General features: G+C 50.1%; 9 protein-coding genes across 9 annotated transcripts; 3 read left to right on the forward strand and 6 right to left on the reverse strand.

Annotated features, from left to right (window-relative positions):
• Window positions 1–54: 54 nt before the first annotated feature.
• BDW70DRAFT_153116 (uncharacterized protein) lies at window positions 55–1,584 on the forward strand (the record flags this gene model as incomplete). The annotated part of the gene is made up of 3 exons (XM_073739567.1): window positions 55–592; window positions 638–750; window positions 802–1,584. The coding sequence occupies 3 exons, from the start codon at window positions 55–57 to the stop codon at window positions 1,582–1,584; spliced, it is 1,434 nt and encodes a 477-aa protein (XP_073592517.1).
• A 393-nt stretch (window positions 1,585–1,977) lies between these two features.
• Window positions 1,978–2,557, reverse strand: BDW70DRAFT_163290 (uncharacterized protein; the record flags this gene model as incomplete). Its single annotated transcript, XM_073741279.1, has 3 exons — window positions 1,978–2,249; window positions 2,346–2,427; window positions 2,492–2,557. 3 exons carry the CDS (start codon window positions 2,555–2,557, stop codon window positions 1,978–1,980), a joined length of 420 nt encoding a protein of 139 aa, XP_073592518.1.
• A 1,333-nt stretch (window positions 2,558–3,890) lies between these two features.
• BDW70DRAFT_171081 (cytochrome P450) lies at window positions 3,891–5,812 on the reverse strand. Its single transcript, XM_073743117.1, has 5 exons — window positions 5,541–5,812; window positions 5,196–5,477; window positions 4,701–5,110; window positions 4,214–4,647; window positions 3,891–4,141 (listed from the first exon to the last, which is right to left on the reverse strand). The coding sequence occupies exons 1-5, from the start codon at window positions 5,770–5,772 to the stop codon at window positions 3,970–3,972; spliced, it is 1,530 nt and encodes a 509-aa protein (XP_073592519.1). The 5' UTR covers window positions 5,773–5,812; the 3' UTR covers window positions 3,891–3,969.
• A 1,624-nt stretch (window positions 5,813–7,436) lies between these two features.
• Window positions 7,437–8,317, reverse strand: BDW70DRAFT_142954 (uncharacterized protein; the record flags this gene model as incomplete). Its single annotated transcript, XM_073738019.1, has 1 exon — window positions 7,437–8,317. A coding segment is annotated over exon 1 (283 nt), but the record flags the coding sequence as incomplete, so codon positions are not given.
• A 1,304-nt stretch (window positions 8,318–9,621) lies between these two features.
• Window positions 9,622–11,467, reverse strand: BDW70DRAFT_142957 (uncharacterized protein). Its single transcript, XM_073738020.1, has 3 exons — window positions 10,455–11,467; window positions 9,906–10,388; window positions 9,622–9,849 (listed from the first exon to the last, which is right to left on the reverse strand). The coding sequence occupies exons 1-3, from the start codon at window positions 11,448–11,450 to the stop codon at window positions 9,772–9,774; spliced, it is 1,557 nt and encodes a 518-aa protein (XP_073592521.1). The 5' UTR covers window positions 11,451–11,467; the 3' UTR covers window positions 9,622–9,771.
• Window positions 11,468–11,998: 531 nt separating this feature from the next.
• Window positions 11,999–12,940, forward strand: BDW70DRAFT_106617 (putative secreted glycosyl hydrolase). The gene is made up of 2 exons (XM_073734420.1): window positions 11,999–12,245; window positions 12,307–12,940. The coding sequence occupies exons 1-2, from the start codon at window positions 12,069–12,071 to the stop codon at window positions 12,868–12,870; spliced, it is 741 nt and encodes a 246-aa protein (XP_073592522.1). The 5' UTR covers window positions 11,999–12,068; the 3' UTR covers window positions 12,871–12,940.
• A 603-nt stretch (window positions 12,941–13,543) lies between these two features.
• BDW70DRAFT_142959 (uncharacterized protein) lies at window positions 13,544–15,136 on the reverse strand. The gene has a single exon (XM_073738021.1). It carries the CDS (start codon window positions 14,956–14,958, stop codon window positions 13,636–13,638), a length of 1,323 nt encoding a protein of 440 aa, XP_073592523.1. The 5' UTR covers window positions 14,959–15,136; the 3' UTR covers window positions 13,544–13,635.
• Window positions 15,137–16,497: 1,361 nt separating this feature from the next.
• Window positions 16,498–18,316, reverse strand: BDW70DRAFT_171085 (sedoheptulose 7-phosphate cyclase). The gene is made up of 4 exons (XM_073743118.1): window positions 17,870–18,316; window positions 17,789–17,817; window positions 17,271–17,730; window positions 16,498–17,207 (listed from the first exon to the last, which is right to left on the reverse strand). The coding sequence occupies exons 1-4, from the start codon at window positions 18,215–18,217 to the stop codon at window positions 16,593–16,595; spliced, it is 1,452 nt and encodes a 483-aa protein (XP_073592524.1). The 5' UTR covers window positions 18,218–18,316; the 3' UTR covers window positions 16,498–16,592.
• Window positions 18,317–18,766: 450 nt separating this feature from the next.
• Window positions 18,767–21,876, forward strand: BDW70DRAFT_171087 (uncharacterized protein; the record flags this gene model as incomplete). Its single annotated transcript, XM_073743119.1, has 4 exons — window positions 18,767–19,146; window positions 19,216–19,776; window positions 20,269–20,349; window positions 20,395–21,876. The coding sequence occupies exons 1-4, from the start codon at window positions 18,865–18,867 to the stop codon at window positions 21,874–21,876; spliced, it is 2,406 nt and encodes an 801-aa protein (XP_073592525.1). The 5' UTR covers window positions 18,767–18,864.
• Between the last annotated feature and the right edge of the window lie 1,009 nt (window positions 21,877–22,885).

The raw sequence follows: 22,885 nt of genomic DNA on the forward strand, positions 1-22,885 counted from the left end.
CGGCCGTCAATTCCTGAGCAGGCATCGTTCAAGCGTCAAACTTCGTCGGCAATCATGGCCCTCATATCTCCCAGCAACCTTTTGTCCCTTCATCGAGCAAGTGGCGACCAGACCGCGGCGCTGAATGCCAACTCATCCAGGAAATATCGTTATGTTGATGGGAAGAGCAAGGAGCAGCCGCTAGATATCCCAAACCCAGCCCTCTTCAGAGATATAAATACAGTAGACCATGGCTCACCAATCCTTCCGTCGATCAGCGAATGTGCCATTCACCTTGAATTGCTTGAAGCGTTCCACACCCTCCGCCATGAAGTCATCCATTCTCCCCAGCTCGACGTTGCCTTCAATATCTCTCCCCAGCCAACCACCAAGTACCGCGTGAAAAAAGACACGCGCAGAAGTCGAAACCGCCAAGTCGATACTGTGTACATCGCGGATTCTCGTTTTCCCGATAGGCGGAAGCAGAAATGGACGCACTTTCTGCACATCGCGGCGACGCGCTTCCGTCAGTGGATTCAAGTAGTTGACACTCACCTCGAAATGGCCCAGCTCGGCAGCCATGCCCCACGTTACCTCCTCCTGCCGCCGCTTGGTGAGCCCTCCTTTCCCCTGTTCTAGACAGCCGCTGATGGTTTAGATGTCCTGATGATATGGCACGCGTTTCTCCTGAACTGCGACGATTTCAAGGAGCACTGCGCCTTTTACAACCTCAACCATGTCCAGAGCATTGAATTCCCATGGTCAGATATTGTATGGACTCTGAACAAACAACTTTGTAAAACTGTTGCTGACTCGTAGTAGCACGCCGCCATCGACTCCAATAGCTGGACATATACTCTTCCGAAAGAACAAAGCGACTGGCTTCTTACAACCCACAATATCCACGAAGACTTGGTCAAAACATTGTCGGAGGACGCAAGCCAACCTGGTCTGATCCAGAATCTGTTGCACGCATTCTATGAGCCCAAGGCCCGTTTCAAGTCCCCCGACGCTTCCCACTTAGCCCAGACCCTCAGGAAGGCTCGTCAGATACAAGACCTGAACAACCCGCTTGTCCAGAACGTCGAACGCCAATGCGTCTTCGTTGACAAGATGCACGCCCACCGCTGGATTCGCAGTCCGGCCGTCAACGGAACCCTACGCCGGGCGATCGACCGTTACGACAATTTCCTCCATCTGTTCAGGCTCTACCCTAATAAGTTCCTGGTGCCAACGCTTGATATCGACCTCGTCTGGCATACGCACCAATGCAGTGCGGCTAAATATAGAACGTTCGTCACTGAACGCGTTGGAAGATTCATCAACCACGAAGACAAGATCGGTCGTGGGACGCTGGATGATGGATTCACAAATGCAGAGCAATGGTACAGACTTCGGTACGGGAAGCAGTACCAGGTATGTCTATGTTGGTCGTGTGAAGCGATCTTGTCAGCTGTGGAGGAGTTGGATGAAGATGTTTTGGATGATCCTGATCCACAGATTGGGGACCTGGTGACGGATGTTGAAAGGAAGGTTCATTATTACCGTGAGATGGAGATCGCGAGAAGGTTGGGGAGGGAGATGCCGACCTGGAATCATAATTAGTTCGATTAGTTACTTGTTCTAGCGTGCCTATGGCTTTTCTTATAATTGTTAGATGGATGGGTGACATTCGGTGTCCAGGTAATCATCTAGCTTGAGAGAAATTAGAACGTTTACAGTCCCTGGACTCAGTTCAGTAATAGGCTAATGTAATTTCACGTACCGGAGTTATTGCGCAGGAGCAACCTGATACCACATGGGTTATGGCTCAGACGGCCAGATAATAGGGTTGAATACATGGATCTCGCTAACAGCTTTACTTTCACTAGCTTTCCGATAGCACTCTTAGAGCAGCCAACACTTGAATAAATACCCAATTCTGATCCCACTTAATAGGGATATATTCTCCAGTATCCAGGGCGGCTGTAAACAAATGTCGATAACCATATTCTGCTCTCAGGCCAGTTCCTTGGGCTCCGCTCTAACCTTATCCAGAATCTCCTGTTCGATATCGGTCTCTCCCTCGGCATCAGAGTCACCCCCCATGACCACAGCATCTCCCGTCTTCTTCTTGGCCGGAGCACCCGTTTTCGAGCCCACAGGAGCACGGCGTCTCTTCGGTGTATTGTTGGGTATAGCCGGCGTGTTTGCACCGGCATTACAGTATTCTTCAGCCGCTTGCTTCTTCAGCTTGGTGAACTGATTCTGGACAGACTTTGCGTTGCACTCTAGCCGAGAAAGCATTATTAGTGGGCTACCTGCATATCAACGTAGATGGAGAGGGCGCGAGAAGGCAGTGGGAAAAGGACTAGACTAGCACCTACCGGGTCCCATGTGTTCGGCGAGAGCCTTGTAGTCCAGCTTGACGCTTTGGGTCTTGATCTGCTCGAGGACGCCGATGAAGAGCTAGTACGCCGTGTTAGTTCGTGCGCTTGCTTAGAAGACGGGTTCTGGAATGTAGTTGAGGCACATGTGGAGGTGGAATGGGGATGATGCGCACCTTGGCGTTTGCCTCTGGGGTCCAGCTCATCGGCATTTTCACGGAATATAGACAATTGGACTCTTGTGGTGAGTTGGTTTTGTGCTTGAATTTGAGGCTCTATGCAGTCTGTGGGCTAGAGGTGCAGGTGGATGTGTAGGAAAGAGTTGAATGCTTGAGACGGGTGTACGCTTTGAGGGGAGAATTAGAAGGGAAGAGAGAAGGATTGGAAAGAATCCTCTGGGTAGAAGTGTTGAGGCTTTTGTTTCGCTGGAGAGCTGTGTGAGCTGTGTTATTCCTTTGAGCGGATGCCTCACTTATGCCCCCTAATATCAGAGCTCTTTTCACTATTCTTCTTATGGTCAATTCACTTCTTTATTCAGATTACCTCTATAATTATTTCACTTTCTTCTTAAAAGACACTTGTTCCATATTACTATCATAATATCCTGTCTCTCAAAAGCGGTTCAAATTATAAAGTTTCAGCTGGAAGACTAGAGAGTTAACATGTCAGAGAGTTCATGGCTAGGACTCTTCTCACTTCTAGCTCTAGCAACTTTTCAACTCCACTTGACAGCCATAGTTCATTTGCGTCCTTTCTTCAGTCATACTATCAGTTTAGATAATTCTGACATCCCCAGGAATTACACATAGGGGTGGTCTCCGGCGGGTGCTGACAAGCAGTCGGCGCCTCTGCTATGGTTCAGGAACGAATGGATACATGGAAGAAACATGAAGATTGGGCTTCTTAAGATACCGTCCTGTGTTGGCTTCGTTCTATGAGTCTATGGGCCTGGTGACTGGACGTCGCGCGTTGCTGGAGCCGCAAGTAGGTCACCTATAATCAAGACCAAGCCAATACTAACTATTCAAATAACAGCATGAACAGCTTGAGAGATGGGGCAAGTACAAATTCTGCGCAGCTGTCTCTCGCAGAGCTTATTAGAGCGACGTCTCGAGCTGAATGAAAGTCCTGACAATGGCCTCGTGGTGTTTTTAGCAGAGGCAGTTATAACTCACCTGGGTCTGACTTTTATCCGTTGTACCTCTGTGCTCAGGTGCTTGCTGAATGAGGCATCTGACTGAGAACTAGGACATTGGTAATGCTCCATTGGGAGAGATATCTTCCAGGCTGACGGCTTGGTTTGAAGCGAGAGCCATGGACCACTACTTGACCAGCAGGATGCGCGAAGGAGCTGTCTGCCTGCTCGTTCGGTCTTGCCGTAAAGACTGCATCAGCTAGACTTTTATTTGACTATAACGCTAACTCCTCATCTCGACTACTGGTGGTTCGGACAAAACCTATTCTCATGATTTATATTTCCACGTGCTTACTCGTGCTGAAGATCGCCAAAGAAGAATGAAACAAGGATAATGAAAAATAAGATACCAGTGCATCAGCACAATCCTTCGCTTACATGAACTGAGTATATGGTACGCTACAGCTTATCGCTGCGGCTACAGGATTATTATGGGTACGATATAACAGCCCGCACCCCTTTCGTCCCTTTCTTGGGCAACGGCGCAAAGGAGTCAGAGTGATACCGAACATCGTCGACCGTCGTCTCGTACAAGCTCATCCACGGCAAAACACGCAATGTAAGCGCTGTCAAAGCCAGATACAGGTTGCAGTATGCGAGACTGAACGAATGGTGATCATATTCATCAGCATATTCCCTGGCAGAAATACCTGGAAGGCCTGGATAAACTCACTTGATACCAAGACACTGCCTGCTGCCCTTTGAAAATGGGGTCAAGCACGAGTCCATCCGGCGTCTCTGGGCGTCGTCTACATTAATCCAGCGTTCCGGGATGAATGCGTCCGAGTCCGGAAATGCATCTTCGTTATGGTGGTTGATGGCGTTCGACATGCCCATCGTGGTGCCAGGCGGTATGGAGTACTCAATTCTGCGGCCATTGTGCTCGCCTCGATAGACCAACGTCTCTGTGGGAGCGATTCGGGAAATACGCTGTGATACACCGTATGACAGGCGCAGACCTTCGCGAATGACAGCGGTCAAGTACGGCAGCCTTTCCAGTGCAAACCATTGGAGATTAATGGCGTCGGAATCTTGCAGTTCACTCCTGAGACGGTTCAAGGTGTCTGGTTGGTTTAGCAGGTGGAAGGTGATGACGGTCAGCGTCCACTGCGAATGCTCAGTAACTGATAAACGGCCTAGCGCCGGGTACATAAACATACGGCCGTTGTCTCGGTGCCAGCAGCGATCATGAGAAAACCTTCTCCTCCCAATCGCTGGTCTGTCTTCTCTGCTTCTGGCAATGGTGCGTCGAGAAGCGCAGCAAATAAACTGGGCTGGGTCTCAGTGATGCCTCTCTTGCAGTCCTGCCGAGCCTTTTGTATCCGGGCAGGCATCCTCTCGTTTGACTCGATGAGCATCTCCCTGATACCGGGACTGGCCCATCTTGCACACAGTGGCGCGATGTCTGTCAGCCGTTTGAGGAAGGGAAACGATCGAAATACATGGACCGGGGCCTGCGTCGCATTCAGCGCATTTCTATAGTTTGGCTCCCATTCTTCCTGTGCGATGAACCCAAAAGGCTCTCCAAAGCAGTACTTGGAAATAACGTCCCCGCTGAAGCAGCTGTATGCTGTCCGAACGTCTAGGGGTGCATAGTCACGCGTTCCTCAATAATATGTCAATGCCAGACATTCCACTAGATATGGGCAACTCACCCAAACGAATCATCTTGTCACACAGCCCTGATGCCAAGTCTTTGATGTTAGACTCTAGCTTCGAGATTTGCGCGCGCGAGAAAAAACGGTTCACCGCGCTCCGTCGGGCGCGGTGGTGGCCGTGTTCCACCGTTGCGAGCATGGACGACGTCGTCGGACCAGCGAATATATTCAGGTAATGAACCTGTTTGTTTCGCTTGCGGCCCGGTCCGGCATATATCTCATTTGCGAACGAAATGTCGTTGAAGTGAAGTTCTTCTGGGTTGATGCGTACCACAGGACCTGCCACGACGAGGGTAATTCAGTGCTGTGACCCGTCTGATGACAACTGGGGTGGAGGATTACCATATTCCTCGTGCATTTTCTTGATCTTGTGCGTATATTTGCCGCCCAGGACCAGGTCAAACCATGATTCGTAGAGGAAGGTCGCGGCCGCGAGGTTCGGCCCCGGGATATGGCTCAGTGGGTGTAGCGGCGAGACATTGTACAGCATGCGCAGAAGGCAATATACGAGCCATAATGTAGCGAAAACGGTGAAAAAATCAGCAGTAGTGCCGTACTCCATGAGGAAGTCCATTCTTGAGTTGAGCTCGGTGTGCAAAGGAAGGACAGGATCGGGGTGAACCACTCGGTAGGCTGCCAGCTTTTAGGGAATCTGTCAATCAATGCAATTGCCGTTACTTGCTAGGTGCATCTATGGTCAATGCGCTATGTAGATCGCATGCCAGCTGTTTTGCAGGTGTCCAATCCATGAGCGTGGCCTTAATGATATACAGAGCTATTGACAGAATAAACATACTGCTACCCTGTCAGGAATGTCCTACCAAGCTGCAGCTGACTCCATCTGGAAGTCAATCCGAAACAAGCGGCAAGACCCCTCACAGTACGGGTGTATAGAGTTGAGGAACCGCTTTGGTTGGTTGAAGATTGAGGGGAAATGCACGATGCTGCAGGTAATGGTGATTGAAGTGCATCTCTAACGTTCGTGCATAAGTGGCGCTCTGGTAGCCGCTTCCAGTGGCTGCTAACGTCAATGATGCCCAGGATGCATACCAACAACGCATTGCCTTCTGAATTTAATTACTATCTCGCATAATCGATTGCGTGGACTGAGCAAGACCATCTCAGCTTAGTGCAATGATGTGGATTTTGCTGGCCCTCCTGCAAAGTTATTCCTGCAAAGTTATCAAGCCCTGCTCATGCCCATATCCGAAACAGTACAGAGTTTAGGCCATGCTCTTGCATATGCTCCTTAAGTTCTGACGCCCCTTGATCCCCTGAGTGGATATTTAAGTGGTTGACGGTGGGCGAAAGCCTTGGTTACGACTATGGGCCTTGTCGGAGGCGATTCCAGAATGACCAATCGTTCGGCGTATTGGATGTCGATTGGCCATTCAATACCCTGAGCCTAGACATCGGCTCTCTATTACTTGTTGGAGGAGCTTTGTTGGCTGACTAGAGGTAAAGGCCGGGGACCCCGGCTGCTGGGTTGTGCATATGATGATATCAATAACGCGACAATCGCGACAAGAAATTGCCGGTGTACACAATATCTGCAGTCGTCCAGTCCACATAAATAGTAATGCCTATGACGTTGAAGCATTGATGACTAGACCGGGAGTTTGCCTAGGAAGCGACGAAAATCCTCAAGGCGTTTCCAAACCGAATTCCAGGCTATCTATGAAAAATGAAGTGTTTGTTGAATTGAGAGAGTTTAGTACATACTTGCTTATCGCATAATGTCAGTTCGCCGCCGATTGCCCTTAGCAGTAGCGACAGGAAAGCATGGAAAACGAAAATATCTTTACACGTCTGAGGGGCCATGTACTCTTGATAGGGCCATCGTCGTATTATAGTCTTTATTTCTTTCTATGGTGCCATAAACAAGCTCGTGGATAGTTACCTGTGACTGTCGTAGGCTGATGACTGGAATGCAGCACTGCATCTATATCCATGTTTTTCAACTCCGCTTGGACAATAATCTCAAATATCTCGTGGACCAGGATATACTAATTTAAGGGCTGCTGTTTTGGCTGAACCTCCCATTGAGGTATGCTGGGTGTAGTATACAACGACTATATTTAGTACTTGGTAACTGGGCTGGAGTGTTGTACTGAAGAGCCCAACTTGCTTGCTCTTGTAGAGCCACAATCTGCTCTGTGAGTTTTCTGGGTGCATTACTTAACAGGTTGAAAACAGGAAGCCACTAACAATGAAGCGAGATTGAGAATATGCTAAATCTCTCTCACCATTCAAATACACTAGCCCTAGTTAAAGCTCTCACTACGAACACGCGCTGCCATGAGCTTATGGTCACAGCCTGAATAATCCTTGTGCATAACTGACCTTCTTAAACCATATTATCATCATCAGTCTTCACCACACGCTAATTAGGCCAGCTCCACCTCCACAGTCTGCATCTCTAGCGGCGACCTTCGTCCATCAGCACCTTATATCTGACACCCACCAGTTAAGTCATCCACTGCTTCTCAGTCTTCTCTGGAGCTGCAAGTGAGACCAACATGTTCATATCATAGGCTGTCGTATACGGATGCATACCCACTTCGGTGATAACATGGTCATGTATAAGCAGCTTATTATACCCTTTCTCAACGCATGCTTTAGAGCCTCTCGTCAGATCATTCATGCTGCACAGGGAACTGAGGTAGGGTACGTTAGGAATGATGCTAGTTGGGATTCTTTGCTGGGGAATGTTGAAAATACAGAGGTAAGTGCCGATAGATCGGGACATGGACATATTGAACGTAAGAATCCTTGAGACAGCGATGCATATGACTAAGGCCGCTAGCTAGATTTGGTGGTGGTTCGTTTTCTTGTTTGGGAAAGGTTGGGTTATCGTGAATTGTGGCTTGCCGCTGGTGAAGGAGGCCAAGTCAAACACCAGTGCAACAATGAAGGAAAGGCTAGAAAAATCCAGTGACGAGTGGTGAATATCGATGGGTTCAGCATTTAGAGGCTGGAGAAGACCTGCAGCAGAAAAGTAATGCCGGAGGCGTGTGTTACAGCCAGGATACTCTGCTAGTGTACTTTGGCAGCGAGGGAATAGTAAGGGATATACGGGAGTACGCCGAGTTCAACAGGTTCACCTGACTTAATATAGGGCATGATTGTCGGTGGCTACGCTTGAAAGCTTGAGGATTGCAAGTTCTTACTGCCTGCTTAACTAGGGCTAGTAACAGATAACGATTCGGAGTGAAAGCCGCCGGCTCTCCACTATCTCTTGCATTTCCGGATTGCTCCGCAATCAGGCCTGTTTCGCGGCCCATGTGAAGTACAGTCATACGATGGATTCTCAGAGGGTGAATATTATTGGACTCCATCTTGGGCCTAACCGCGGAGGATGCACCGTACCCAACGGCAAGTACCTACAACCTCCAGCTAGGGAAACGATGTCGCTTAAAATTCTTCCTTTCGACACAGGTGCTAGTCTCAGATCATTTGTACCTTATCCTAGTATGATACTGGGCATCTGAGATGTTTTCCGCCCCATTCTCCGCTTCACTAAACCGTCTTCTTACCTGTCCTTTTCCATAATCACGGACAACATAGTTCGATCGTAGCAGCCCAAAAACAGCTCGATTAACGCGCATCCAGGAATAGACCCTGGTCTTATTAATAACTTTAGAGAAACGTGACTGCAATACTATTTGCTCGTAAAGGGGACCAAGGGATCTCCACGAGGTTGGGTTCTCTACGTATGGGAAATATTACGTCCATCAAATTTGTCGACCGCCTGCCAGATTCTTTATGGATATGTGTTTGTTCATTTACCCCCATGCGTGCTCAAGGTTAAGAGTAAATCCTCGATAGCGAAGATGAGATGGTATATGACGCAGCACAGTTGCTTGGTACTGTTTCAAGGGCATATACTGGATTCAACGGAGAGCTCTAATGACAGGTTTGAGACCTCAGTTCACTCTTTGTATCTAGGTGAAACCTATTTCTGTCCACAAGATGCTAGCCTGGACTACGAGGCCGTCCAGATCCAGTGGGCCGTAGCCTGACCCTGGAAACCTTTTCCCTTATTCTTCACCCAGCATGAGACATTAAACATCTAGCGCTCGCGCAAAAATACAGGCATACTAGCCCCGGGCTGGAGGTGTCAGCCTTTACCATGGTGGACAAGTTACATTATGGATTTTGATGGATTTGTTAGGAGCGAGGCCTACGGACCCCTAATGGCGAGTGACTCTAATCTTCCCAGCAGGCAACAACCGAACCTCACCGTTATCACGGCCTTATATTTCTGCATTATTCCTGAGAGAGTGGGATTTGGGTTGAGCTACGAGGATGTTAACTACTGTAGTGGTACGGAGCAATCTCTCTGGTTGGTTCTCATGGTTACAGACAGGCCAGGCTGTGTAGGGGAATGATTAAAGATTAATACATAAATGTCCGCATTATTATTTACTCTGCTATAATAAGTTCCGAGCCGCAAAACTACACCTGGTTGAGACCTTCTGCACAATCTTCACAACAACATAACTGGCCGGATAATACGGGAGGAAAAAGCCACTGAGAAGTGGTGGGCTGTGGCCGAGCCAAATCAGACAATCTACTCCTCGAACATATCCCTCGCTGCAGCCATCTCCTCCTCGGACGGCATATTCACAATCATAAGATAGAGAATATTCTGTGACAATCAGAACAAAAATTTCGTTGAGAGAAGGAAAGTAAGGCTGAGCTTACACTCTTGAGCAGCTTCTTCGCCCCGCCTATTAACCCTCCTCGCCTCATTTCACCAGCGCCGTGGCCATTTTGATATCCTCTCAATCGGCGAGCACTCCCACCACGTGGCTGCATCCCATACTGCGCATCCACCAATGCCCCCATCTTCCGGGGCTCCCCATCAGTGAACTGAACCCCATTGTCCCTTTCAAACCCATTCCCACCCCGGCCCCGCTGTCTCGCCGCCACAACAGCATGAACAAGCCCTCTACCCGGCAAATCACTTAAGCCAGTATTTTCACCAGGATTACTGACGAATTTTTCACCTGCCATTCCTCTCCTTCCTCTCGGTGCGCGGGGGCGAATTTCAGGTCCGGAAATGTGGCCGCCGCTTACCAGGCTGAGGAGGTCGCCGCTGCTGGCAGGGTGAGCTGGGTCCGCGTAGCGGGAGGTGAAGGTTGGCTTGGGTGCCATGTTGAGGGCGCTGGTTGGATTTTCCATCGACTATAATATCCGTTAGTGGTCTAAGCCTTTGCATGGTTGGGAGTGGACAGGGGAGGATAAGCACACAAATTTTGCCTGCCCGCGACGATCAAAGTAATCGGCAAGGAACTCTCTCTTCTTGAAGTCCTTGATCTGCGTCTCTGATCCAGATGCAGCGACGGCGTCAAGTTCAGGAAATACAAGGGGCGCCGACTCCGGGAAGGGTAGCTCATTGTGCGTCTTGCCATGCGACGACTTGAGCTTGTGCTTGAGTTTGTTCAAAGTCCCCGGCCCGCCCTGCTCAACGGCTGTCGAGATCGCGGTATTGAGATCAAATTTTCTGAATGTCGCATCGGACTCCGGCTCCCATGTCATGATAAGACAGTAGAGTCCGCGCGGCCGGAAGAACTCCTCATTGATCTTATCGAAGTACGCATTTGTTCTGCGTCTACCGTCCACCTGGATCGCCGCCTCAGTCCCAACCTGGATGACGGTCGAAACCACAAAGGCAATTGCACTGGGAAGCCACATTGTTCCAATAGATGCTAAGTTGAGCGTGTACAGCCACGGCGTCGCCTGGCATGCTTTGTTGGATGTCTCAAGGAAGCTGAGGAATGTTTCTTGATCAATACCGAAATCTGTGAGTACTGGCGCGTAGGCCCTTATAAAGCCGCGCTTGTTGTTTTTTGGGCGCCGTTGCGGGAGTATCACGGGATAGGGGAGCTTAGGGGCGTTTGAAGGCGAATATATGGGGGCCGGAGGGGGAACCCAGGAAGAAAAATCAGACTGAATGCTCTCGTTTTCATCGCAGGATTGCTCGCGAGTGTCGGTGTCATTCTGTCGGTGCATTTCATCCTGCGCCTCATCGAGCGTCCACTCTTGTTCGAGTTGTTCAACGGCTAGTTGCTGCTCCTTGTCGGTTTCTGCTTGTGTTTCTCCCTCTGCTGAAGCTTCGGATAATCCTGAGCACCTTCCCTCGGCCTTCTTTCTCTCTTGCTTGCTTGCTTTGTGCGCCGAGATGCTTTCTGATGCTAAACCGATGCCGGCAGCAATGCCTTGCACGAGTTTCTGGCCGAAAAGCATTCTGAATCTGGGTAGACTGTAGGTAAAGCGAAATAAAGATAAATAAGCACTTTGGCTCTGATTCTGAGAGTGAAGATGCGGGCGGGCATTTATGTATAATGAGGCAAGTGGCTGATATACGTAGGCATACGTACTCCACTTCTGTCATGCTTCTCATTGCAGCCATCTTATTGGACAGGCAATGCCAGCTGAAGACAATCAAGCCTTAGTGGAAGTATTAAGCTGCGCAATGAAGCCTTCTTCTGTGGCTGAGTACTCAGAAAGCGTTCAGTAGAGCTTGATTATTGGGCCATGCACCGCCTCAAGGGAATACTTGGACCTGGCGTGCGAGACGCATACCTCTTTCGGCATAGATTCGTGCTCGGGCCATCCCCGACCGGCTCGCCTCAGCCTCAATTGCCGACGGGTCTCGGGCCGCTTGGCCTGATTCCGGGCCCATGACAGGTACCAGCAGTATTTCATTGTAACGAGACACTAGCGCAGTATTTAATACACTAGTGCAAGCAAATCTCTACCACGATCGAGATTCGAGGTCAGAAAGGGGGCTGATCACAGTGATCAGGGATTCCTGCGAGATCTGACCCTGTTGACAGCGGCAGGCTGCAAATTCTCCTAACCATGCGAGTTCATACGTTGACATGGCTGCTCAGCCTCAGACTCGCATCTATAGTCACCGCAGCTGCACCTGTATTACGAAATGCGACCGTGACCCGTGGGATCGATCTCTTCGAGATCCATCTTCCCGTGAACTGGAGGACTGCCGTCGCTGAGGGGGTGGAGTTTGTTTTCGTAAAGGTAGGTGATCTGCGCTCCTTCTACCCATATCCTGATACTGAGGCAATTCCCCCACATGCAGTCAACAGAGGGCATCGCGTACCGGAACTTGCGCTTCAAATCCCAGACTGGGTCCGCGGCCGCCGTCTCTACCTCCAGTAACACCACCATCCTCCATGGCGCTGTCCACTTCGCCCTAGCGTCGCAGAGCACCGGCGCCGCGCAAGCCGACTTCTTCATTTCGCACGGTGGAAATTGGACTGCGGACGGGGCAACCCTCCCTGGCGTTCTCGAAATGGAGGGCAATATCCCGGGCAAACTGTGCCACGGAAAGAGTACGACAGAAATCACAGACTGGATGACGGATTTCTCAGACCGGTATAAGGAGGTCACCGGGCGGAGACCGATCTTGTTCCTTTCCGCGGGGTGGTGGGAGAAGTGTGCAGGAAACAATGAGACGTTCGCACAGGAGCATCCCCTCTGGTTGGCGAATTGGGCGGATGAGATGGGGGATCTGCCTGCTGGTTGGGAAGAGGCGACATTTTGGCAGTATTCAGGGAGCGCCGGAGACGGCGTTAGTGGCGAGGGGGATGTGTTCTTTGGTGATAAAAGGGAACTGGTCAGGTTTGCAAGAGCCTCTGTATAATATCCACCCACTACATAATTGTAACTATACTTATTGAAAGACTACAGTCTTGTAATGTCAATGTAGCTATAGCCCAAAACGCCCCTAAACATGCTCAACTCAGTCGACTCTATCTACTTTGAGCTCATTTGGCATTTCAAATCTTGCAGAAAACTAGTTTTTATACTCCATGGGGCTATAATTGTGCCCCTCATGTCGTTTTTCCAGGCTGAGGTGCAAATGTGTACACGTAGTGGTGTCGTTCAGACGCAAAACGAAGCCTACGGCCTCTTAGTGGCGTCCAATGGAGTCCGTGCCTACCAAGCGCAAAGGTAGCGAAGACAGCTGTCTCTTCCCCTCTAGTCGAAGCATCAGAGGTATAATGGCGGGTATTCGGGTGCACTTTGTAGGGTCGGATCGTCATGGATATGGGACGGGGAAATTGCGCTGATACAGTATATAAATACCATGTGATAGATCTCGCATTGTGATGTTGCCAATCAGACTCTCGCGATGATGTACGGTCCCTCATATTGAGCGAATCGTCAGTTTCAGATCAGCTCTTTTATTTCTCGTGCCCTTTACTTCAATGTCCAAGCCCGTATAACGAAGCAGCATTGTACCAGGGGCTACTGCCGCAGTTGGCGAGCAAGCAAGCAATTGGGAAATTATATTTTATTTACCAGTCGCAAACTTCTCAGATAAAGGCATCATGGATGCGCTATAAGGATAGCTCAGGCACATGGCCGATCAAGATGTATAGTAAATTCAATTATGGGACGCAATCTAAGTCTCAAGATGGTCATTGACCCACACTCCCCGACAGGTCGGACAGGTAGGATTCGGGGTTGTGGTAAGCCACGTTCTCATGCATATTGCGTGGTAGTTGGCTCCACATTGAGTCTTGCACCAGGTAAGTTCAGCATAATTCCTATCGTTCCCACCGTAACTGCTCTGCACTGCCGTGCTCCTGACAGGTCCCGAGGCTTCTCCATCAGCCGTAGCAGCATATCCATTGTTCTCACTCCGCGAGCAAGAGGAAGAGCTCCGCCCGCCCCCTGATTCTCGCAATGGCTCGAGACAAATACCACAGTCCCCTTCAATCGTCCGGCGGGTAGCAGTCCTCCGAGTAGCACTAGTGGATGCGCTCGAAGGGGCGGTACCAATGGCCAAAGGTTGCAGGCGACTGAGCACTACAGATTCACTAGTGTCGTTACTGGTGCTTCGCGGGTTGTCTGCAATTGGTCTGGTGCTGACAGTGGATGTTGTCGTTGTCCGGGCTGTGCGGTGAGCGGTAGCCCTCATCGTGCCCACTGCCTCCCGTGTGGCCATATCGCCTGAGCCCCCGGAGGACGTTCCGGTGGATGAACCTGGCCTGTTTGTTGCATCTTCGACTGCAGAGTCAGAATGTAATGCTCGACTGTCCTCCTCTCTTGCTGTTGTTTCTGTTGCACTAATCCTAGATCGTGTTTGTGCGGCATTCCTTGAGGTTGAAGAGGATGTACTTGTATACGCAGGCTGAGGTGCCGCTGTGGCATATGCGCCACCTGGAAGATTATTCCTAGTGCTGGCGGTACTCGCAATGCTCTCCGAGCGACTATATGCAGAAGACGAGCTTATCGTTGGTTGCGTTCGCAAATACGTAGTGGGAGTCGCAGGTGTCGACCTGGGAGTCGGTGCTTGGCGCCATTGTTCTTGCTCTAGGGCCCGCTGGTAATCGGCAAGGAGCTTGTAAGCTCTATTTTGGAGGCTAGCGAGCTCCTGGAGTCCAGGGCGCGCATATTCATAGTCCAAGAACCGCTCAATATCTTGCCGCCATCTCTCGGCAAGACCTTCGGCCTGGGCCTGGTGAAATCGCGTACATAGTGTACAATGCGCTAAATCAATGAGGAGATCCCTGGTTGGCATTTGTCCCATATGTACTTTTTTCGTTCCTAGCTCGAGGATAGCCATAGCGCTTGCTCGATTCGAGGCGTTTGTGCGCATCCGGCAGCGGCAGCCCTGGGAGGGGGCGTACCCCGCGCAGAACGGTTCATCTTCTGGGTAAAGCGAGATGATCTCAGAGAGATGAGGGGCCGACAGGAACTGCGAGTATGATGTATACGGCATGGTTGCTGTGGTACAGAACAAAGATGGGTGAATGTGGCTGGATCAAGCATATTCAGGAGAATCCACGGCCGTATATATACCTTTAGGCGGTTGGGGGAGCTTCAAACGGCATCCATGTCTCTGCGTAAGGCTAAGTTTAAAAATGCCTATACCCCCTCCATGATTCCGGGGCTGAGCGCTTCAAGGGTTAAACTGAGGTCATAACGAGATGGCACAACAGCGAGGTTAGCCCATGAATGGCAAAGCGTGGGGCGGTGTTTGCAAGTGCTGAACTAGCCTAACAACGAACTATCTGTAGTACTATCAGAACGTACTGTGCCATTGGCAGGGGCTGTTTCCCGTGACGTAGATGGACAGGGGTCATGATCGCCGGCGGCTATTATGCTGCTCTAACTGGTCAAAGCGGTAAACTAAGGCTGTACCTTGATAAGGCGCAGTAACCTGTTGGCTTCTAAGCATATAAGTCCAACTGTAGACGTAATAGCGCAACAGGCCAACAAGGAGATAGGCAGCAAATAGTACAAAAATAGAACCGGCATGCCGGACCTCATATCTGGATAAATCTCACAAACAAGAAGCCTCAGTGATCTATCAGATCTATTCCCAGGCGTACAGAATAAACCAGTTCCGCATAAAAAAGATTTTTCTTGAGCTGGAAATCTATGTCTATATACAATAACAACTCGGAAGCTCACAGCTTAGCCGGTTTACAAACAGGGGTCTTTCGATGTCTGAAACCAACAAATTGCTGCCTGAATTAGAAGTAGCCATAGCCGCCGATGCCTCTGGCATTCACTCTCAGCCTTTCAAATTGCTGCAGCAGCCTCCAAACTGCTGCCAGGGGTTATATAATGCTTTTGCAGCCTGACTCCCCAAAGTCCTTTACCAGCTTTTCTCGTCCAATCCAAACCAAACTATGATGCTATTTATACCTAGCTACCAACCCCTCTCTACTCAATTTGCCTATCCACGTGTCCTCTGAAACTATCCTTCTCGAACTATTCTTAGACGCTCTCCAACTTTCGCCTGCACCTCCCACAAGGCACAATGACCACTACCAGCGGGAAACAGCATCCTACCCTACCTCGCCGAGTCAGGCTCATAATATGCTCCCAGAACTTTGCGACGCGGCCGACCTTCTTCTCTCACGCTTGTATCAGCCTCATACTACGATCACTGATACCTGAAAAGATGAAGATCCCATACGTACAAACGCCGTCTCCATCTTTTGAACTGCTTTTGCGGTGGAGGCTTGGGATTACATATCCGCTCATGCATTCAAGCAATGCGTCGTTCGTGCTACTGTGCCTCTGGCCTTTGTGGCGTACCTCATTGATGACCGTGATGAGGCTCGACTTCAGACCAAAGTGGAAAGAGCTTGGATTCGAGGGATGGGTGTTCTAGACCTTTGACCTTTCGTGGCTATGCGATTCGATATTGGTCCTATTTCGTTTCTGTTGCATTTGGTCTACGTTGTTGACCCAGTGCTAGATGCATATGATTCCTAAAATGCTTTGTTCGCATATAATATCACGCAATGGCTATGACTCGACGTCTACCTATATATCTGTCGAACAAATTTGCTCTGTGATTTCTTAACATGTTTTGTGCATCTGGTAGAAAAGCAGCTGGCTCTAGGCCTCCTCTTCAACAGCACAGGCAATCCGCGTAGCCATGGGCAACGACTTCTTCAGCTCGTTTAGTACCCCATTTCCGAAGACATTGTGCATGCTTCCTTCCACATCACTGGTCATCTTCTGCGCATGTATGGCCCCGTTCCCATTTCCAGTCTCATGTGCTTGGCCATTTGTGGCTTTTGCATCGTCTTTCTCTTTCTCGCCTTCATGCTCAGTCTCATTCACCGTATATCCCGTATCACTGGCATCCACAAACGCCTCGATCCCGGCTCCCTCACGCGGAAACCACTTCATGAGACTCTTATGCCTACGCAGTGCCGCACCCATCTCGTCCCGGGTGACATCGTTCAGGAAAACGCAGCTGCCAAGGGGACTTGGGACTGCGGCGCGCAGAAGGCCGTCTCGAGTTTTTAGAATAGCCGCCGTGGCCTTCTCGAGGAGTTCTTCCGTGAACAGAGCATGGTCCATAGCTAGCCCGGCGCGTGAGAAGAGGTTCAAAAGTCGGATATGCTCGCGGTCGCTTAGGAGGCCCCTTGTGTTGGCCAGCGTCGCACTATACGCCATGTCGATGGAGATGGCGTGGCCGTGGCGAAGGGGAACGGGCGGGGCGAGCTTAGAACACGCTTGTTAATCGGACTGCACCTTAACAGATAGAAGAGAGACAAAGAGACAAACCTCATGCAACGGCGACCACGTATGTCCGTACGCGATAACCCGGTCCAGTCCAATTTCGTGCAGATTCGGGGACTCGAGTTTCAGCATCTCGTATATTCCGCTGCGGTTGATCTTGTCCGCAGCCCGTCTGACCTCGCCCTCTGCACCCTCTGCACGGCCAAACTTCGTTTGAATAAGTCTCTCGCAGAATTCATCGAGCAGATCGAAGGTGCGAAGATGCGCGCAGCTCGAGATCTTGATGAGTTCCGCAAACCCGTTCCGCACCTGCGCCTCGGGAAGGGTGCGCAGGAACCCGAAGTCCAGGAGCGTGTGCATGGGAGCGTGATATGCGCCAAGCCGGTTCTTGTAGTTGCCGTAGTTGACGGCGACCTTTATGCTCACGGATGCGTCGATTAGCCCGATCACGGTGGTGGGGATGCGAATGTAGTTCGTGTTGCGGCGGTAGGCGGCGCAGGCAAATCTGTATATTCAATCATCAACAATTCAGTTTCATATAAGCGAACAAAGACATTGCCTACCCAGCAACATCCGTAACGAGTCCTCCGCCCTGCAGTATGTTAGTGATAAGCTGAAGGTAGATGGGCAAACATGCGACGTACAACGACGAGAACAGGCTCCTTCCTCATAATGCCAAAGTCGTTCATCACATCGACAATTCTTGTAAATGTCTCTAGTGACTTGGCCTTCTCGCCGATCATCGTCTGATGGATCTGCAGCTTTACCCCGTGGTGGTCAAAGTAGCGCTGCATGTCGTCGCCGTAGAGGTCGTAAATATTCTTGTCCATGATGGCGAGGCACCGACCCCAGCGCTCATAGAGTCGTGCCAGCTGCGCGTTCTTGGTCTCGAAAACACCATCGAGAAATGTGAAGTCGTATTCAATCTTCTCGTACCCCTCGACGTGGAAGCCATTGGCGGTTTCGGAGACGCTAGCTTTGAGGTCAGACATGGCGACAGCTAGTTGCCCGCGAGAAAAAGGAGGAAGGAAAACAAAGTGAAGAGGGTCGAGATTGGATTGGACAAGTCTGCTTCACCTGAGATGCCCAAGATTGGATGTGGCCTGGAGGTCATTGAGCAAGAGTTAGGGCTACACGTCAAGCTAACGTGGAGAACCTTCGGGAGGGGAATAGTCGGATCGCCGCATGCGGTCGATGGCGTGCGCTAGGATCAAGCTTAATCGCCCGTGTGATCAGTAGCATTCATAGAGTGTCTCAAGGAACGTCAAGGACTTATTTCCCTCACTATTTTAAGCGCACTTTCGATCTTGGTTCGTGGTTGGTTCCAGCCCTCCCGACCCGGAATTATACACCGGCAACTCCCAATGGCCACCATAGCTGGGCATGACGGCAGTGGTACATGGAGACTTCCCGCGAGATTGGAGGCTGTGTCGTCATTGCAACCAAGTGCAGCAGTCAAGATCAGTCTAGAACATTTTCAGCAATGCGCAAGCAGCGCCTGACCATTACAGATCTCCCCCCCCCTAAGTTCCGATCTAATCGCTTCATATCACTTTGGGACGCTTAGGGGCTCTCCCGTTGCCAGTACATTAGGGCTTCTATATTCCATACAACCCTACATCGCATCAAAATTTGCACGATGCCAGAAGCAGTATCTCAAACAGTAAAAAAGGGGGGATTTGACCCCTCTAAGGCCTACGCAGCACAAGAAGGAACTACATTCTTCAACGATGGGCGCGAAATCGAACTCCTTCATTTTGTCTATTCGCACCCCAAACTGGACAGCATTCGAGGATCTCCGGACAGGGTTCTTGACGCCATAGACGAGTATGCTCGGACAAGAAAGTACCTGATGAATGTTGGCGAGGATAAGGGGCGGATCGTGTGTGACTTGATTGCGGAGGTGAAGCCAAAGACGATGGTATGTCCCAGTTCGTCCGCGGCAGCGAGCCCTAGATCAAGTGAGCTAATAATAGATGGTCGGATTCAGGTTGAACTAGGCGGCTACATCGGTTACTCTAGCATCCTCTTCGGGGCCGCAGTTCGCGCCGCCGGTGGAAGCCGGTATTACAGTCTTGAAATGAACCCCGAATTCGCGGCGGTGATCATGGCCCTCGTCGACCTGGCAGGGCTATCAGATGTCGTGAAAGTGATTATTGGGCCAAGCGATGTATCGATCGCGCGTCTCTACGAATCAGGCGCACTAACGCATATCGACCTGCTGTTCCTAGACCACTACAAGCCTGCGTACACGACCGACTTGAAGCTCTGCGAGGAGTTGAAACTGGTCACTCCTGGCTCCATTTTAGCCGCAGATAATGTGATCAAGCCCGGGAACCCGCCGTATCTGGAGTATGTACGACGGAGTGTGGGCGAGAAAAGGAGGCGTCTGGGGGAGTCGACGAATGGCGGTGGTTTGCCCGGGAAGACGGTCGACCAATACAAGGACAAAACTGGTTTCGGGCAGATGAAGCTGAGCCAGAGCCCTGGGAATCCAAATCTGGTTTATGAGAGTCTGCTGGTGAAAAGTTTTGAGCCGACGGGGGTGCCGGTAAGAGATGGGTCGAGACGAGACAGTTGTGTGGAGAAAGACTAATCTGCGTTTAGGACGGAGTTGAAATTACAAGATGCATTGGTGAGGAAACCTAGCAATGTCGAAATGGGCAAAATATCAGATACGATTTAAGAGGGCATTGTCTCAGGCCAGGGATATTGCCGCATAGTTACGTCCAGTGTAGACATCTAGACATCATCGTTGAAGTTGAGGTTATTTACAAACTGACCATTGAGGCGTTTGCCTCAAAAGTCATTTAACCAAGCTTCAATGTTGAGGTCTAGTGGATTTGCATCTTGACGCAGTAATAGATAGAGGACATGGAAGCATTAAATTAGCAATACTATGAAAACTAAGACCCATCCAGTCTTATAAATACGGTCCCTGTTGTTGTGTTAGCCACCAATAGTGACAAACTCGACACTTGATAAGGGGTGCCTTCAGTGATCATCATGACGTTTATTAATCCCACAGGTATGCGCGCTGTAGCAGTGTGAGCGTGCATATGAGAACCATGGAACACCCGGGGCCGCCGGTATGCCCTGGCCTCACAGGCTTACCCAGCACCTCGTCCTTCTGTTGCACAAGGCTGAGTTCAGGATACCATCAAGCAAGATGGCGGAGCCATTTTTCTACAGCCATTTACCCAAAAACGTTCTCCTCCTATTGCTCAGTCTCATATTCCTACCTACAACTGCTATAATAGCCATCACTAGCCTCATTCTCAACCATGTATCCAAGATGCCGGAACAGGGAAGGTTCGAAGAAGCTCCTGCACCGAAGACGATCCTGGTGACTGGCGTCTCCATGGCCAAGGGCCTTGCCATCGCTCGTCTCTTAGCGAGAGAGACGCCGCACCGCATCATCGGCGCCGACACGGAGCCTCTACGCTTCACCTCGCCGGGCCGGTATACCCAATCAATTGTCAAGTTCTACAGACTCTCATCGCCCCGTCCATGTGATTCAAAGCCTTACCTCGAATCCCTCCTCGCCGTGATGAGAAAGGAGGAAGTGCGTCTATGGATCAGTTGTAGCAGTGTTGTCGGTGCCGTTGAAGACGGTGAGGTTATGGAAATGGCGCAGACGGAGTTCGGAAAAGATTGCTTCAAGGCCGTCCAGTTTGATTCGGAAATCGTGAGGAGATTCCACGAAAAGGATACATTTATTGAGTACATCAGGAGTCTGGAACTGCCTGTACCCGAATCATATCGATGTACATCAGTTGAAGAGGTGGAGATTTTGCTCAACCAAGGCAGAGAAGAAGGGAAGAGGTTCATCTTGAAACCAATAGGTGTGAACGACAAGGCGAGAGGGAAAATGATGACTTTGCTACCCCTCGACAGCGAGGAAGCTACATCCTCCTATCTTGCTGCGTTAGATATCTCCAAGTCAACCCCATTCCTCCTACAAGAATACATTACCGGGGAGGAGTACTGCACGCACTCGCTTGTTGTGCGTGGGGAAGTCAAGGCGTTCGTGGCATGTCCATCGTCTGACATGCTTATGCATTACAGCGCCATACCTCCAGGCTCCGCCTTGAGCGTGAAGATGCTCGAGTTCACAACCCGAGTCGCAGAGCGTGGCGGCGAGGACTTCACGGGGCATCTAAGTTTTGATTTCTTGGTGCAAGGTCGAGGTGAAGAAGCAATGTTATCCCCAATCGAATGCAATCCGCGCACACACACTGCAGTCCTGTTATTCCAACATACACCTGAAATGGCACATGCGTATCTTTCTGTCTTCGATCACAACCTGGACTCAAGGCCAAAGCAGGGCAAAAGCTCGAGCGACATTGTGGCCCCTGCGACGCCAGGCTATAACGTCTACTGGATTGGGCACGATCTAGTAACTCTGCTCATTATCCCGGCTGTGACATGGATAGGTGGAATCGGAAGTATTGAAGAGACCAAGCACTCCCTATGGACCTTCTGGCATCATATCCTCCACTGGCAGGACGGGACCTGGGCCTCATGGGATCCGGTGCCCTTTTTTGCGCTGTATCATGTCTATTGGCCTGTGCGATTTGTGGAAAGCATTGTCAAGAACCGCAAATGGAGTCGGATCAATGTTAGTACTACGAAGATGTTTGAATCCTGACATGGCCTGCAATTCGGAGCAATGTCTTTACTGAATCGGTATCTTATTCACAGACCTCACAAATTACAGGTTGGATTCTTAGATAGGAATGGAATCTTGAATTCACGCATTATGTTGCGGTAGTTACCTGACTCGTAAGAGTGTTGGGCATAGAAAGGATATGTTCCAATATTAGATGCCCAAGTCCACCCCAAATCTAGTAGATGCTGGTGCCGCCAGGGACAATAGGCATCAACTGCCCAGTTTTTTGCGCTATTCCTACATACCACACCGTCAATTTCATCATTTTACTTAACGATCGGCAAGCCACTCATCCAATATCCGCAGGCAGATTCTCTCCTGGCCTTTCAATAGTGATGCTTTAGCCATGTCGTCTCGTTCATCTTAGTACAGGAACAGAGTCACGAATGACAGCACCGAGGCTGCAATGTTCAGAAAATTATCGGTAGAGATGTACCCTGCTTGGCTAAATAACCGTGCAATCCAGAAGATGAGGATTACCGATGCATAATTGTTCATAGTTATTGGTGGCTAACAGCAGTGGTAGGCGCGAACCATGTGTGGGCGATAGAATGATAGAGCAGCTAGGCGAATGTTAGACTATCTAAACCAGGAGTAAAAACGATTATTGGTATCGCTGTACAAACAGAAGAAGTATTCACAGCCAATTGAGCCTGTGATTGGTAATGAAGTTTTAAAGAGAGTACGGCAATAGTTCGAAAGAGACTAAGCACTGGAATCTCAACAGAAACGGTTATCGTGTTATATCAAGCAGTTCATTGACAGAGTCTGACTTCCCATAGACAAGTCGAAGGGGAAGAAATCCTGGAGGGCCATGGCCGGCTGTGGCTATACTTTTATTGCAGCCGAGCAACTTCGGCGCGCAGGCGTTCAGGGTTTTGTTTCAATTTGTTGCTAGGGTGCAATGAGTGACTAATCTGTGTCTTCATTATAAATATCAGGCACTATGTAAGCAAGTTCCTTGCAAGGACGTTGACCAACTGGGGCC

This window comes from Aspergillus foveolatus (assembly GCF_047715535.1).
Source record: "Aspergillus foveolatus strain CBS 279.81 unplaced genomic scaffold BDW70scaffold_66, whole genome shotgun sequence".
NCBI lineage: Eukaryota > Fungi > Ascomycota > Eurotiomycetes > Eurotiales > Aspergillaceae > Aspergillus > Aspergillus foveolatus.

Bases quoted from the DNA above. Each gene is read 5' to 3' on its own strand.
- BDW70DRAFT_171081 (XM_073743117.1), bottom strand. From the start codon at position 5,772: ATGGACTTCCTCATGGAGTACGGCACTACTGCTGATTTTTTCACCGTT. The intron at 5,478-5,540 runs GTAATCCTCCAC...TCGTCGTGGCAG, and splicing joins GAAAATGCACGAGGAATATG to GTCCTGTGGTACGCATCAAC. The intron at 5,111-5,195 runs GTGAGTTGCCCA...ACGTTCGGACAG, and splicing joins TGACAAGATGATTCGTTTGG to CATACAGCTGCTTCAGCGGG.
- BDW70DRAFT_142957 (XM_073738020.1), bottom strand. From the start codon at position 11,450: ATGCTTTTCGGCCAGAAACTCGTGCAAGGCATTGCTGCCGGCATCGGT. The intron at 10,389-10,454 runs GTGTGCTTATCC...CGGATATTATAG, and splicing joins GTCGCGGGCAGGCAAAATTT to TCGATGGAAAATCCAACCAG. The intron at 9,850-9,905 runs GTAAGCTCAGCC...TGATTGTCACAG, and splicing joins CGAAGAAGCTGCTCAAGAGT to AATATTCTCTATCTTATGAT.
- BDW70DRAFT_106617 (XM_073734420.1), top strand. From the start codon at position 12,069: ATGCGAGTTCATACGTTGACATGGCTGCTCAGCCTCAGACTCGCATCT. The intron at 12,246-12,306 runs GTAGGTGATCTG...CCCCACATGCAG, and splicing joins TGGAGTTTGTTTTCGTAAAG to TCAACAGAGGGCATCGCGTA.
- BDW70DRAFT_142959 (XM_073738021.1), bottom strand. From the start codon at position 14,958: ATGCCGTATACATCATACTCGCAGTTCCTGTCGGCCCCTCATCTCTCT.
- BDW70DRAFT_171085 (XM_073743118.1), bottom strand. From the start codon at position 18,217: ATGTCTGACCTCAAAGCTAGCGTCTCCGAAACCGCCAATGGCTTCCAC. The intron at 17,818-17,869 runs GTACGTCGCATG...AACATACTGCAG, and splicing joins AGGAGCCTGTTCTCGTCGTT to GGCGGAGGACTCGTTACGGA. The intron at 17,731-17,788 runs GTAGGCAATGTC...TTGAATATACAG, and splicing joins CTCGTTACGGATGTTGCTGG to ATTTGCCTGCGCCGCCTACC.